The following is a 15,651-nucleotide window of genomic DNA, read 5'->3' as shown; positions in this document are numbered from 1 at the left end:
GTAGACAAAGCGTTCTCAAGAGAATCTATTTTATGTTTCAAAACACACACAATAGTGCTCTCCTTCCAGCCAATACATGATACAGATAAAAACCAAACAGCAGTACTGCCTTGACTGGGGGAAGTGATTCTGAGAAGGATAATAGATCTCCAGTAGATACCAACTATCAGCACCAATGAATCAAGTTTCCATCATTAGCATCATTTATGGGAACGACAAAGTTGAAACAAGAGATTCCCATCTTCCCCACAGCTTGCACATGTAAAGGTTCCCATAACCTACTGCTTTTGCAAAAATAATTAAATGAATACCACAGCAGCACAGGAAAGTGAAAAAGTTAGTGATGACAATGCCCCAAATTAATCATGACCCTGACAACCAACACCAAACACACAGTTGGACCTCTCCAACCAAAATAGGCCTTTCTACAGCTGGATCCAGAGTTATAGCTGTTCAGAAGTGCAGCTGTTTCTCCATTTGAAGGCAGCAATGCCTATCTTCCTAAGAGAAGTTCAGATGCACTTCTTAGGGCCCGAGATCACCCACTAGTGATCTTACTGTGGCCAGTCTAAAGCACCTCACAATGTCAAGCATTAGTATTATTGTAGCTGCGTAGCAGTTTCTTCATCCAAACCCAGTAAGGTCTAAACACATTGAAACACTCAGAAATACCCAGAGTAAGGAAAACTATCTTATCTGTATCTATTTCTACCAAATATCAAGACAAATATCTCACGATGAGTGTTTAAAATGCCACACGGGTTAACTACTGAACGACGCTACAAAAGCAAGGAGCTGTTGTGCAAACAAGGGCACAACCCAAACTGCATTTCTCCAGGCTCTGCAGACTCCTGTTGGACCCTGGTACCTGTGGCACAGTGAGCTGCAAGCATAGACCTGGCTGGAGTTACTGTCCCTGTGACTTCTTCAGCCATAGGAAGTCCCTGGTATCTACAGGTAGATGCACTTGTGCTGTAGCCTTTCCCTAAAGCACTTAGAACACTGCTTCTGAACACTTATTCCCAGGCATCTAATATCCTTGAGATCTTTACAGCTCTGTCAGGAATGGAGACAGGGAAACAGCATAACTGTAAATCTTGATGCCTTAGGAAAATAAGCTAGAGGAGGATAGTTCTTAAAATCACTGTCTCACCTTCTATAAAAATAAGTCTTGTATTAAGATTTCTTTTGATGACTTCATTTCCCAAGTATTCCACCCAGCCAAAATCCTGCTCCAAACTTCTGCATGCAACTCATATTCAGCTACAGAAAACCATACTATACCATCACAAGCAATAAAGCATTTACTTTCTCTGGGGTGAAAGGGGATGTTCTGACTTTCAACAGCTAGTGTGTCACTAGGTTGAGGCCTTTATTTTCCTTCAGTATAGTAGTTTCATATTCTGCAGTTTCACTATAAGCCCTACAACCACTCCTGATATGTAAGCAAACTAAACACTTTCAAAATAGAGTGTATCGAAAGAGATTCACCCACCAAATATTTCCTTCTTAGAACTCTGTTAAAATACATTATTAGACTTGTATTTGTGTCTAAACACATTATTAGACTTGAAAGATCCTGGAGCTGGAGTTACTTTGGCACAAAAGCCAAAGCACTTAATCTAAAGTAAGGTGCAAATAGAATATAAGAAATCCAACCAACAGGAGCACACAGCTCAATGTACAGGTGATTCTGTAGGCACATTCACAGCTGTAACCTACTCAAAACACAATACAACATCATTTTATGTGTGTACTGTACTCATCACATCAATTCCCTCTGAAGGAATGCTCTATACTGAATTCATGTTGACATGATTTCTTCTTGAAGGTTTTAACGGGTCAGGCACCAGGTACCCTTCTTCTTCCAGCTCTGTCTTTAGCTGCCAATCACTGCATCTGAAATCCTTATTGTGATCTGCTCTGAAGACTTTGCTCCCTACTCATTTTATTCACCAGGTTGGAAAAGCCCTGAAAAGGCAATATTTTGTGGTGCTTAAAATAAGCACCATTTGTGGCCATATGCCTCCTTTAAAGTAAATTTAAAAGGAAGCAGTCAAAGCAGTAGCACTGGTCACCGTTGTTTGCTGCTTCATGCTTGCATTTGGAGAGGCTGGAATTTAGTTACTCTGTGTTTACGGTGGCGTTTAGGTTTGGGGGGGTGGGGAATGTTGTCCTAAGATGTGGCAGGCAAAGGGAAAGGCACAGTGCTCTACAGATAACACAGCTTCTCATTATCTGCTTAGGGCCTGGCATACAGTACGCAAAGCTGCCAGTAAAAAATGTTGGGCTTTCTTAGCCTGTATAAATGGTTAGGCTTTTCTCAATGTCTTTTCTTCATGCAGAACATGCCTGCTCCCTCTTCAGGCCTGCCCTACCTCGTGTATACAGGAGAAGCCTTAATGCAAATGAAGACACACAGCTTTCAGTCTATGTGGTCTATGGGAAGGAGCTTGCTAAACCCACGTCAAATTAACCCTGTAACTCAGCACTGCTTTCCTTTCTTACAGCTCTCAGTTTAGAGCAACTGAGAGCAAACAATTGCCAACTGGAACCCTAATGAACTCCTCATCTGCAGAAAAGACTGGTTTTGGTGCCATGGTCAAACCCTCCTTTTCTTTTTTATTGCCCAATTGGCTGCTCACCTGCCTGCTTTGTGGTTAAATCTGTCAGAATACTGCAGTTTATGATCTCCCAGACACTTTCAGGGCATTGCAATCCCCTGCCATCGCCATCCCATCTCTCAATTGCTCAGGGTATCTAAACTGCACATGGATCTTACGTGACAGGACGGTCAAATTCAACGGTGAAGCAAGGTCGCTCGTGGGTGTAAGCTACATACCGAGGGGCAATATGAAGTGGTACAGTAAAGAAAGCCATTAACCAGTGATATAAGAAGAGCAAGAGATAACTGGACTCCTTCCACTTGACAATCCCCTGTTCTATCATTTTTCAAGTTAGATTTATCATACAAGCGTCTTGCCAACATCACTACAGCATTGTTTTAAGCATAGAAAGTCCCTACTTTAAAAAGTTTACAGTCTAAATAAATAAGACACACAAAGGGTGGAAGGAAGGATATATTAGCATCCCAGTTTTCCAGACTGGGGAGTGAGGATAACGACGGAGATCAGCCGCCCTGTCTAGGCTACGTTACCAACTCAGCACACCCTGTCCCAGGCAGGACAAAGATCCGGGGCTGAGCGAGAAGGGCTTTTGGAGAGGGTGTAGAGAGGAAAGGCAATGGGAGAAGCATCTGCAGAGGCCAGAATCATTTGAAGCTGTTCATCAGCCAGCTCTACTGAGAGCTATGAACAAGCTCAAGAGCCAGAATCCAAGCTATGATCTTATTCAGCTTCACTGCGCTTTGGCCTGAGTCCCCATACCAAAGAGATTTTGTTTGGGCCAGTCAAGCAGTTAAACAAACGTAGGGTTGGGGGGTTTGTTTTTCTTAAATGGGAAATAATGGGTGTTTCGAAACACCATCAGTAACCTTCCCTCAAGATATCTTGCTTCTCATTTCCAAGCCAGCACAAGCCTAAGTGAATGGGACAGTGCCCTTTTGTGAATCATTGGGAACATAAATATGGCTTCACTGTTATGTAAAACCCAGTAGCAGTGTTAAGACAACTTGAGCTTGGAAAGGATGTTCCCATAAAAAGGTCCCTCTGATCAATAATGGCAATAAACAAATCCTTCAAATCATTTTCATGGGAGAAACCAAGAACTGGAATTGCTAATAGCAACTGATAATCTTACAGCTGCAGCACATAAACAGCCTACCCACAGCTGAACCAGGCTACATTCCATCAGTCAAAGAAACCTTCCTCCAAATCACACATGTAAAAGTGCTGCATTAAGCAATAAAGAGGCCAAATGCCCCAAAATGCCTACCTTTACCTGAAAATGTAAGCCATGCTATTTTGCTAAGATCAGGCATCAGCATCCTTGGCTAGATGGGCTATTTGTTTCCTCCTGTGCAAGCAAAGGTCACCCATTTCAAGTACAAAAATCACCAAATTCCAACTCTCCATATTCCCCAATGTTCACGCATCAACTCAAAGGACGATGAGAAACTGGTCACTCAGGTCAATATGAGGATACACTTGAAGATGTAAATCCAAAGCTACATTCATCATATTATTTCCTCTGTGACAGAGGATCCCTTTAAGGAGGGATGGGAAAACCCAGGGACAGCTAGCACCAGAGGTAAGCAAATCCCTCCAAAGACAGCTCTTCCCTTCTAGTGAGCACAGCTTGTGGAGGCTATTCCTAAAAGCCCATCCTTCCCAAAGGCTATCTCCTTCTGGAAAAGCTATATTTGCCTGATTCTCTGAAGGGATCACCTAGCAAAAGCTCTACAGGAAAAACCCAGAAGCATTTCCACTAATTTCCCATCTTCCCTCACAGTTTATGAAACACACTGGAGGCAATTGAGTCCTTAGAAAAAAATCCTGTCATGGGATACAGCTATAACTGGTCACTGGGTTTATATCCCAGAGAAATACTGCCTAAGGAATAGTGGCATGATAAAGCCACTTAAAGTTGAATTTCTTTGCATGATCCTGCATTCCATGGCTCACTCAAAACAACATTTTTGTTCTAAGCAAGCTTCATATCAGTTTAAGTCAATGCTCCCATTATTATGCATGGGTCTGAAGATACTGTTATTGCCATCAGCTGGTATGTTACTTCATCATAATAGCATACAAAAATCTTAACCAGCCACAACAGCACATCCAATCTCAGAAGATGCTCTGGTATTTGCAACAAATTCTGGATACAAATTGCATGACAGCTTAAAGTTTAGCAACTTCCTAGCAACATTGCATATTTACAAATGTAGAAATGCAGAGGGGTGGGGGATTTTTAGCTTGTGTTAATGTCACAAAGATCTTTGAAGTACTGTGACAACAAGTACCCAATAACACCAAGAATTTACCAGCAGAGAGGGTGATACAATTGTGAATCAATGGACAGGGCTCAAAGACCAACACCAGGCACAAGAATGTCCTAAACCAAATGACTGAATAGGGTTGCTTTGTAGTTTATCATACAAATGCAAGTGCGAACCACAACTGTGATCCCAAGAGCTGAAGTACCTTTTTATTGCAGTAAAGACCTTAGATATGCTAATGGCTAAAACAAAATACAAGGAATGTTCTTTAAAGCTTACTTCTACACCACCTTTATAAAAACCACGTAATAACCATCCCACTTCATACTTCCTTCAGCTTATTACCTAAACAAATATTTCTCTTACAAGCACATGTGTGTACCTTAAAGGAAAACCACTATACAGTAACTTCTTAACACTGTTAAACAACTTGCACCAAATTTTTCAGCTCTTAATGGCCTTTTCCCATACAAAGATTCACAAAAGTTAATAAGGCCTCTTGACACTATAAATTAGCAACAGCTTTCCCTTTGAAGAAAAGAGCAATGGGGAACATGTTTTAGACTGTATGCAGCTTATTCAGGCCGTTGTACTGACTTCTTAAATCATTCAGAAAATCACCTACTCTGTATTACACAACACATACTAAAGGAATCGAAAGCTGACTAAAGAAAACGCATGTACTAGGCCAAAGGTGGGTATCACTCGGGATCACTGTATTTCATGATATATTATCTCTGTTACTTAAAGCGATGGCTTTCCTGGGAAAGGCAAACATTTCTATCTCTCACTATACGTAGGCAGGTTTTTAAGAACATGACTCTGAAATTATCAGTCCTTTGAGAACAGCCAAGTAAGAAATTCTGCAACATGCTGTTCTCATCTCTCCCACATTTTGACTGTGTTTGTCCTATCAGAAGCCAGTGATGTGGACCAGGGGTAGGGAGGGCCTTTATTGCTATGTTTTCAGTTATACTATGGTCTTTATAAAGCTGTTCATGTAACCAGAACTAGAGGAGATCTTTATTATTGCCAAATCACACTTCCTGCCCTAACCAATCCAAAGACAATGAAATATTTTCATCAGACCTGGTAACTTGTTTAAGCAATTGCAGTTTTTGAAAGACTGGGACTGTTCTCAGTTCAAGGCCTTAAGTGATGAGGGTTTCATGAGTAATGTGAAAGAGATGCCTAATATTTTGGTTTAGCAGATAAATGTATCAAAGAGTCTCCCTGAAAGGAAGGCAGGAACTTGACTGAGGTCAAGGCACCAAACCAGATTCATGTATGTGTCTCATGGCTTTGGGTAAAATAAAAAAGGTCTGGGGGAAAACAAATCTGAGTCAAACACCACAGGAAAAAAATAAACCTTTAAATTAAAAAGAGACTCAAGATTACTTAAGTCTTATTCAAAGGAAAACCATCCAGGTTTAGATTAACAATGTGCAGCACAGGAATGCAAACGTTTCAGCAACCTTCAAATGTTTTTACCATTTCTCAATCCCATCCCTTCACTTTGGTCTAGCACTGGTTTGTGTTTCACTGGTGCTCTGGAAGGATTATTTTCCAACAAAATACTTATTTCTACAGAAAATACTCACTCCAACTGCATCTGCAGCTCTCCCAGTGCTCACTACCCCATTCTTCAAAATCTGCACCTTATATCTTCCCTTCATTTGCCCAACTCTAACCAAATGTATTTTGGTATATTAGATAACCAGTAACAAATATTTGCAATAGATTAAGTTCACATTTCAGTAGCTCCAAATAGTTTCTAAATGATTCTGGTAATCTTATTTCGCATATACCTTCAGAGAGGCTGCTTGCTATCAAGTGCCATAAGTTACACCCACATGATTCATCCACTACAAGAGTTGCTCAGTTTAAAAGCATAACAAAACAACCAACCAAAAACCCAACACACACAACCCTTCCCATATCCCTTCTAATTTTAGCCTCTCCTTAGATAAGACAATTTCCCGAAACAAAAAGAGAGGGTCAGATTGTTCTCACTCCTCTAGCACCAAAATGTTACTTGTGAAAGCAGCTGAACGAACACAGTATTTCATATCCAAATATAAAGTGCTCCAGCCTCCTGTTCTGCTGGGGTTACAGGGAAGGAGGTGAAAGCAAAAGGCAACGAGTGATTCTTGGAATAAAAACTGGAGCACCTGAGGCAGGCATCAATGTGCACTGTAACACTTGGCACTCATGGCTTTTCTGTAGGAAAACAATGAAAGGGTAACCCTCTAGAGCATGGGACCCAAAGCCAGGCATGCACCATCACATCACATCCCCCATCACAATGGCCCCAGCTTTCAGGGACAGTCCCCAGGCAAAAAAGAAGAGTACAGCTAAGATATTAAACAGGTTGTGGGCATGGCAGCATGGAAAGTGAGAAACAGCATCTTGCAGGATATACTGGTCATATATACCTCCCCATTGGTCATATATACCACCCTCCCTGCAGCAGGGAAGGGCTAATACCTAGATCAGCTTGAGAGCACACAGCAGAAAGTCTTTTTTATTTAAACTCAGAAAAACTTGAGGCAGGTTTGACACCAGCCCAGATCAGTAAGAAAAAGCATCTTTTGTCCACCACCTATTTAATAAATACAGCCTTCATTTTACAGATCTGAAGGACTGAAGCAGGGGGGAATCATAATGCTGTGAACCTCACCTTCATCTTGGTGCACTGTTAAATCAGCCCTGTGTTTATAGAATAAATGGTGACCTAATCACCACAACTAGTTGGGATTAAAAATCGCTGAGGAGACTTAATAGTAGCTGTGAGATAAGATCAGAGTTGGGCGATACCTCTTAAGCTTACTGATGATATAGTACAAAAAAACCCAACCAACCAATAACAAAAACCCCAACAAAGAAATCCCAGCCAAATCCCCTAAATGGTCACATCCCTGTTGTTTCTCCACCCCAATCCTGCTTTACAGCCCATCAGAATCATTATAGCCTTGGGTTTTCATTCATGTAGGTCACAGCTGGGATTTAGGGTCTAGCCTCAAGAAGTAGGGTCTGGAGGGGTAAGTCAGGCACAGACAAGACGCACTTTCAGAGATGTGTTGAGTTCTCCTATATCCTGCTGGAAACACCAATGAGTTGTTGAGATGCTTTTGGAAAACTCAGTTTGGTTTTACAGATACTCCACAAATTCCTGAGATTAAAACATCGGCTACTTAATGTTTGCTTGAAAGCAGATCACTATGAATACACACACAGCAAATGAAGAAGCATTTGTAACTTAGGGGATGGCTCAATGTTTTTGTATTAGGAATAAAAGAGGCTGTATTATCCTGGGGTTTTTTCCCCACTTAAGAGCAGAAACAAAGTAAGGAAGTGGTTCTCCCTCCTGCCCAGATGCACAAAACTTGTCCATAAAGCTGCAATAAGCCGATATTAACCACACACCCACAGGCTAACATAAAGCAATTGTAAAGTTCCTGAATTTTTCAGACAATCTTTCTGGAGGCAACACCCCAAACATTCCCCTCATCCAAGAAAACTGCTGATTCCACATATTAGCACACAGAGGAAGGGTCAAGACCAGGACACCTCTTTGACTGAAGATCAGACATAGAAATTCAACTGAAGCTACTTTGCTTCTTGGCTGACAAAACATTTGATGAGCTTCTATAGAATAGAATATTGACTATTTGTTGTGTCACGCCATGCAATTGAGAGAGAAACACAAGGGATGCATTATCCAACTCCAAACTCTTTGTAATAACAGTCAAATTAAATTACAAGCCTAACTGTTTTAAGACCTAAAGATGCCCATTTAAATCACAATTTATTATGGTAGATGTTGTTTCAGCTAAATTTTCTAGACTTAAATAAAGTCACAGAGGAAAGAATCAAAATCATTATTAGATTTGAGCTCAAGAAGTAAACAGCATAACTAAATGAGAGTTACTTTGGAACATTAGTTATTTATAAGCCAATTGGCCTACTCTACTTCATTAATCTACTTTCCAAGTACACAGTAAAAGACAGTTTCCCTTTTTACATACTTCAGAAAGATTATCCATTAAAAGCAGCCTTGTAAATTTAAGAAAATGGTTACTTTTTTCTTGTACAAGAAGTCCGGATTTTATCCTCAGCAAATAACTACTTCATTGTATTGCCCTTTAAGCAAATAGAGCACAAGAACGATAAATGGGAAAAAATCCCATCAGCTGCATAATAACCACACTTGCTCTTCTGCTTAAGGGTTCTGCCAACCTTGTGCCACCCCATAAGAGTCAAGGTATTCATAATAACTAAGGTACACAAGGCATTCTCACTACTGGAGTAGTTAACAGAACAGCATTTCACAAATAGCTTTAGAGGACTAAAACTATTTTCTATATATTTATTATTTGTAAAGAAAACCTGCCTTTGTATTGCTCATTCCCTTATTCTAATGTTTATTCTAATTCTCAGTTTTCACAAGACTATCCCATTTGAAAATAATGGAAAAAGGTTCAATACTCAAAGAGTTCTGCCCCTATCACACCTAACAGCAGATGTTACTTGGAACCTGAAAACAAGCATACTCAATGTTTATGAATCCACCATACAAAACAATGCTATAGGAAGGCAGAGATATCCATTTCTGACACTTGTGATGCATCTCCTAAATTAGCAGCATAATCCCCAAACTCCTATTTACAGAGTACCTCCGATATGCAAGATATTCCCAATGAACCACAGAGGATAAATATGACAGGAGATGATCAACATCAGAAGATCAGTGAAAAGGACACAATGCAGAAAAGTGCTGTAGACTAAAGGGTGTAAGCCCAAAAGCAGGTTAAAAGTCTAAGTGCTAAACAAAGCAGAGCTGAGCCAGCCCTTGCAGCATCCCTGCAAAGCACAAATGCTCAGGAGCTCAAGTAAGTTTGGGAGGATGGTACACACAGAAAGCACTCGCATTGCACACTGCTCAAATGCTTTGGCTCTGCAGAGGTGAAACTGCAGCAGCTGAGAGGTGGAAATCAAGCTGTCCCAAGCAGGCCAGGACACCAAATCAGAGCTCAGCCCAACCTCTGCTATGTGCCATTGCAGTCAAAGGGAAACACTGAGGCACTCTTGCAGCCTATCTTTTCCTCTGGTACAAAAGCCCTTTCCACATCTGTAGAAATACAGAAAGGGCAGTGAGTGCAGAACCCAGAAGGGGCATACCCAAAGTATGATTGGAAGAAGTGACCAGAGTCATTCAAGAAGACCTGCAAGCTATGAAGCGCCTGCATTCTTGGTGCTGAAACGTAAGTCCAAGCTGTTTGATGTGAATGTATCACAGAAGTGTGCTAACCAGTCAATTTCAACATGAATTCAGATTACATTTCCTTTTGCCAACTCCAAATAAGAAAAAAATGTAAGGGCAGATGTTAACACAGAGGCAAATAGGATTAAATTAAATATGTGGGCTGCACATGGGGAGATGCTCAGCAGTAACAGCACTGGATCAATTTTTCTATGAAGTCAAATAACCTCTGTAATAGTCCACAAAGGAAAGTATTCAAATCTCTATGGTTTGAAGTACATAAAGTGAGGCTTACAAGAATATTAGGAACAACATACATTGGCAAGTGGAGGCACAAGGTCATGTAATTCACCACTGCTGCAGAACAAGACACTATACCTGACAACAGTGACATTCCTTAAATGTCACTGGATAGAACAAAACTGAGACCTGTAGCAAGTTCCCTGCAATCTGCAGTTCAATACTTTAGCACATCCAAAGGCTTGCATTTACTGGCACCCAAAACTATACCCATTGAGAGCAACCGACTACCTGAGCTCTGGAGAGCGGTGCCATCAGGACTGTTTCTTCATCCTGAGAAGGAGCTGCCAAGGGTGACCTCAGCTTGGCAGATCCCTCTCCTGAAGTAGAGGTCAGTGGAAACTGAGGCACAAAGCATCTGCTCAGAGGGCTTGACATTGAATAAAGCCCAGAGCGAAAGGGTAACTGAAAGCAGTCATTTAGGTAGTCAATAACTGGGGGGATTCCCATTTGTTTACTATCTGGACCAGAAGTTAAACAGGCCCATATAACATTATGCCGTTGGGGTCAAATCTGGTATAATTATATAGGGACTAGTACAGAACCTGCCTGAGCTGCAAATCTGGCTCTTCATACAACTGGGAAACAAACATACACATCTTCAAACACCACAATTGGAAAGGTAAAGCCAAATGATAAATCATATTCAGTGGTACCTGATTTGTCCTGTTTCAAACTTCTCAAACATACTGTTTGTCCACCCAGAGCAGTCCATCGGACACACTATCCATTCCTAACAAAATAATTATGTCCCTCAAATAATTCAAAGACACATGACGACTAAATAATTCAAAATCACATCAAGATATTCTACAAAACTACCCCAATTGGGATCTATCTACTACCTGTTGTACTGCACATCAACCACAGATACTGTTTCCTTAGTGTTTACTACTTTGCTAAAGCGTGTTTTACCCTTTTACTCCTCCTTTTCCCAGTTTGTATTTATTATCACTCTAAAAAACATCAGACTTTGTATCTAAGACTGTGCAGATAATGATTTATTTAAGTTAAAACAAACATATTAATCACAGGTCAGCGTCTTGCAGTGACTTTAAATGGGGGAAAACAGCCTATTCAAAGTGCTGCAACATTTGTTCCAAAGAAAGCAACTGCTCTTTCCTATTGACAGAGCTTCAGATGAGAACCTGAGGATGCTCAATTTAAATGGACCATTAAAAGAATCAAATATTAACTTCCATAGTGCATCTGTTTAACAGTAAAAGAACTGCTCCTCTAAACATATGTTCCAGAGCTGCCTGGAAAGCTGGTAAACCAGATTACCCCCACCACCTTTTCCCCTCGAAATTGATTTATAAATGCTATTAGTGAGTCAGGTTAGATTTCCTAGCTGCCTATCTGGATAAAGATCAAGCAAATAATATGGCAACTGCTGAACTCAAGGCAATAAATCTATTCTGTAATAATACTGGAAAATCTTAGAAACCATAAATAACTAACCCTGCTTCACTAGGCTACAGAGGACAGGTCCCCATTCGGGACGTACATATGCTCACAGACAGGGAGACACAAGTACGCTACCTTAAATCCCTCCTCTGCTACTCCCCCAGCTCCTCCACAAACATTAATTTACACAACAATCCCAAGAGCCAGATAACCATTCCCCTGCTCCCGAAAGAAGTAGAGAACGGGCAGTGAAACGTCACAAGACTGTCATGAGATTGATGTAAAATCAGTGACAGGGTCGGGATTAGTGTTCAAACCAGCCCTGTGAAGTTTGTGTCGTAAGAGAAGAGCATTTCCACAGATCACTCCAGCATACTGTCCTGCAAGATTAGACAGCGCTCAGTCAATCCCTCACTGTGCTTGAAAATAGAGGTTAAAAGTGAAGAGATTAAGAGCACCTCATTAAGAAAGGCTATATAACAAACTCAGTGTATTTTCAACATGTATGCTATTTTATTCTTCTTATTCCTATAATACATTTTCATAACTACATTACACTGTGCTATAATTTTTTACTCCCTTGTTCAACGCAAGAGGACACAAACCATACCCCTGTTTTATAGCCTGCACAGAAGATTAATGCCTAGAATAAAATATACTTGAGGCAATTATTTAACCTTAACACATTAGTGTTTGATAAACTGAGGGAACTACATGGAAAATGCAGGGTTTATACTGTAATACTTCCCCTATTACATTGTCACAGGGTGACTCAATAAAAAAAGCAGCTATTATACAAACCAAAACACAGTGTTTAAAGTTTAGTGCACCATCAACTGGAAAGTGCATGACAAATAACAAGATAACATTCTTAGTCTCTAAATCACATCGTTTACGAACACAATCTGTAGTCAGACCAGCAACCTGAGCCAATAATAGATTCAGCCTTGTGAGTGCCTGCTGTATAAAACAGACCCAACAAATACCCAGTTACAAGACTTGGTGGACCATTACTTGCTTGCTAAGCCTCCACAGTGTCAGTGCCCTCGCTCATCCACAGAAATTGCTTACAGGCTTGAAGCTATGACTGGAGACTTCTTAATCTCCACCTGTAACTTCTGCATTAGGGATCCTCGAGTTTTATTTGGACGTTCAACCGCAAGAACCAACAGGAAAACGCACTGAGACAGCGACAGAAAACTAGCGAGTCACTTCTCTTCCCTTCGGAAGATTCCTTATGGCACCCATGGCAATGCCCAGCGCTACATCCCGGCCAGACGGCAGGCCTTGGCATGGCGCAGCGCCCTGCGCTCCCGAGCTGCCAGCCGTCTAGGAAAGCTTGCCGGCACTTGAGGAACTTCGCGAGCTGCACATCTGATGCGATATCCAGCTTCTTGGTCCCAGTGTGTCAGTCTTATAGAAATCAGCACGGGTTTACACAGAAGGGCAGTTACATCCATAAGGTTTTAACCCTGAAACGCGTTTTGCTAAGGATGCTGCCCGTCAAACCCCCGTCCTCAAGGGAAAGATGCTTTCCTAACAACTAGGTTCTAACTGATACCAGGCGGCTAAGCCCTGCCACACCGTGCACCAGAGCCACTCCGCAGAGCGCTCTGTGCACCTGCCCACCGCACACCGGTCACAGCGGGGACCCGCGGCCGCTTCGTCGCAGGGCACTGCTTGCCCCGGTGCAGCGCCTCTGGGCTCCGCTCTGCGCCCGGCATAGGAGCGCAGGCGGCCCCAAGGACCGGGCAGGGCGCTGCTTCCCTGCTCCTCTCCCTGCCAACCCCAGCCTGGGCTGGGCGAACTCTTGCCGCTGGTCCCCGCAAAGTCTCCGGCTCCGAGCCCTCGCAAAGCCCCGAACAGAACGGCCCTGCCGCTGGCGAAGGAGGAGAAAGAGGACGGAGCGGCCCGAGCAGCCCGGATCCTCACCGACGGCCCCTCACCTTTTCTTCTCCTTGTCAGCTGTCATCGCGGCGGCTGCCGACTCCTGCGCCGCCTCTCGGACCGGGCGGGCCGAGGCGGGCTCAGCACCTGCCCGCGGGACGCTGGGGCTCCGCGGGCGGCGGCGAGCGGTCGGTCGGGGGTCGGCGATCCGGTTGTGCCGGGTCGCCCCCGAGACGGGCGTACAGTCTCAGGACACTGCCGAGGATTGTACGGCCCGCCCGGGGGAGGCGGCGGCAGCGGCTGCTGCGGGGCAGGAGAGCGCGGCGGCGGCTGTGCGGCTCGGCACCGCCCGCACCAACTTCTCACTTTAAACCTCGGGCCGCCGCCGGCCGCAGGGGCAGGGCCGGCCCCCTCCGACCCGGCCCCGGCCCCACCGCGCCCGCCAATGGGGGCAGCCGGGAGCCGCCGCCGCGCCCCGGCCTCCCCGCCCCCGGCCTGCCCGGCGGCCCCGCTCCTGCCCCACCAGCCTCAGCCTGCAGGGATACCGCGTCCGCCGGCGCCGCTTTGGGTTGAATTGTCTCAGTTTTGGTTGTTTGACAACTTTTTGTACTGTTTCCCCATAAGCCGCTTGCGCGGCTCAGCGGCAGGAGCACCGCGGCACCTGCGCCGCGCCCGCGGAGCTGCTGGGGCAGAGGCGGCCCCGGTGCGGAGCAGCAGCAGCCGCGGAGGAGGAGGGATGTGCGAGGGAGAGCAGGGTTGCGCTTCTGCCTCCCTGATGGGACTTCCTTCCTCTGCCTGGTTGTTCTACTTCGTTTTCGATGTCATGCAGCGTATTTCAACTCCGGTGCTTTTAAACGCTGTAGTTGGCGACGCGCAGTGAACGCACAGGGGTAAGAAGTGCCAGAGCTCATCTCACGCTAGCAGCTGCTGTAGTTGGCTAGCTAAGGTCAATGTAAATAACAACAGTAAATAAGGAGCCCTCTGCTTTGATTTTCAGAACCCTCTGATTTGATTTTCATTTATTTTACACTAAAGCAGACAAGGTTTTCCTGAGATTATCTCTCATCACTGTACAAACTGGAGTCCTACCCTCATGTTTTAAAGCTTGCCCTATGGTTTTACATCTCAAACCAAAATGCACACCTCTGCATTACACTACATCAGGTGTCCCGTGTTTGTGGAAAATGGAAGTACTGCAGGCAAAATGAGCCAAACTAGACTTATTTCTTAGTTATCCAAATGTGAGCAATTTCCCTGGGCCCTTTCATAGGCTGGTTTGTGTACAATGGGTCAGAGGGTGTGGGGTTTTTAATTCTTTTACACAATATGAACGTTTGAAGAAATGCATTTGGGTTTGGATTTGCATATTCTGCTCTCAAGTCTAAAAAGAGCTACACATGCTTACACAGCAACAGCCTAATTATGTGGTAACACTTAGGGTTTTTTTCTTGTTATACAAGAGAACCCAAACAAAAGAAACCCACAAATATTTAAAACCCAAGTAAACTCAGACAAACAGATTTTGTGTATGCAGGACTAAATTTAACCTTCTGGGAATACAAGAATGCAACAGGATCAAAGAGCCAAGTCACTCATTTCCTAGACTAAATAGGCCTCTTCATCCCTCATTGATCTCTGCTATGTCAATGCTTCTTGCTGTATCTTAAAGCTCTTCACTTGGACAAACAACTTGCCTTCAAGGATCAGACAAGAGAAGCATTCAAATCAACCAAATCTAAATCACTTGGTAAATTTCAGATATTTCACATCTAGCCCATTGGCCTAACTCTTGTTGGCTTTGCCTACAGGGATATAGTTAGTTGATTAACAGTCTAAACAGAGGGAAACTCTAATGATCAGCAAGGCCTGAAGGTGCTTTGACAACAGGAGAATTCAC

General features: G+C 43.3%; 1 protein-coding gene across 1 annotated transcript in view; it reads right to left on the bottom strand.

The window, feature by feature from the left end:
- Nucleotides 1–14,111, bottom strand: part of EPAS1 (endothelial PAS domain protein 1) — a 74,045-nt gene extending 59,934 nt beyond the window's left edge. The window contains exon 1 of the mRNA XM_034060448.1: nt 13,814–14,111. Coding sequence (XP_033916339.1) covers nt 13,814–13,839 — 26 coding nt within the window. The 5' untranslated portion in view covers nt 13,840–14,111. The remainder of the gene's footprint in view (nt 1–13,813) is intronic.
- Nucleotides 14,112–15,651: the final 1,540 nt, after the last annotated feature.

Source organism: Melopsittacus undulatus, chromosome 3 (genome assembly GCF_012275295.1).
Source record: "Melopsittacus undulatus isolate bMelUnd1 chromosome 3, bMelUnd1.mat.Z, whole genome shotgun sequence".
In the NCBI taxonomy this organism is placed as follows: Eukaryota; Metazoa; Chordata; class Aves; order Psittaciformes; family Psittaculidae; genus Melopsittacus; species Melopsittacus undulatus.
Note: the sequence above shows the minus strand (reverse complement) of the source record. Positions and strands in the feature narration are given on the sequence as shown.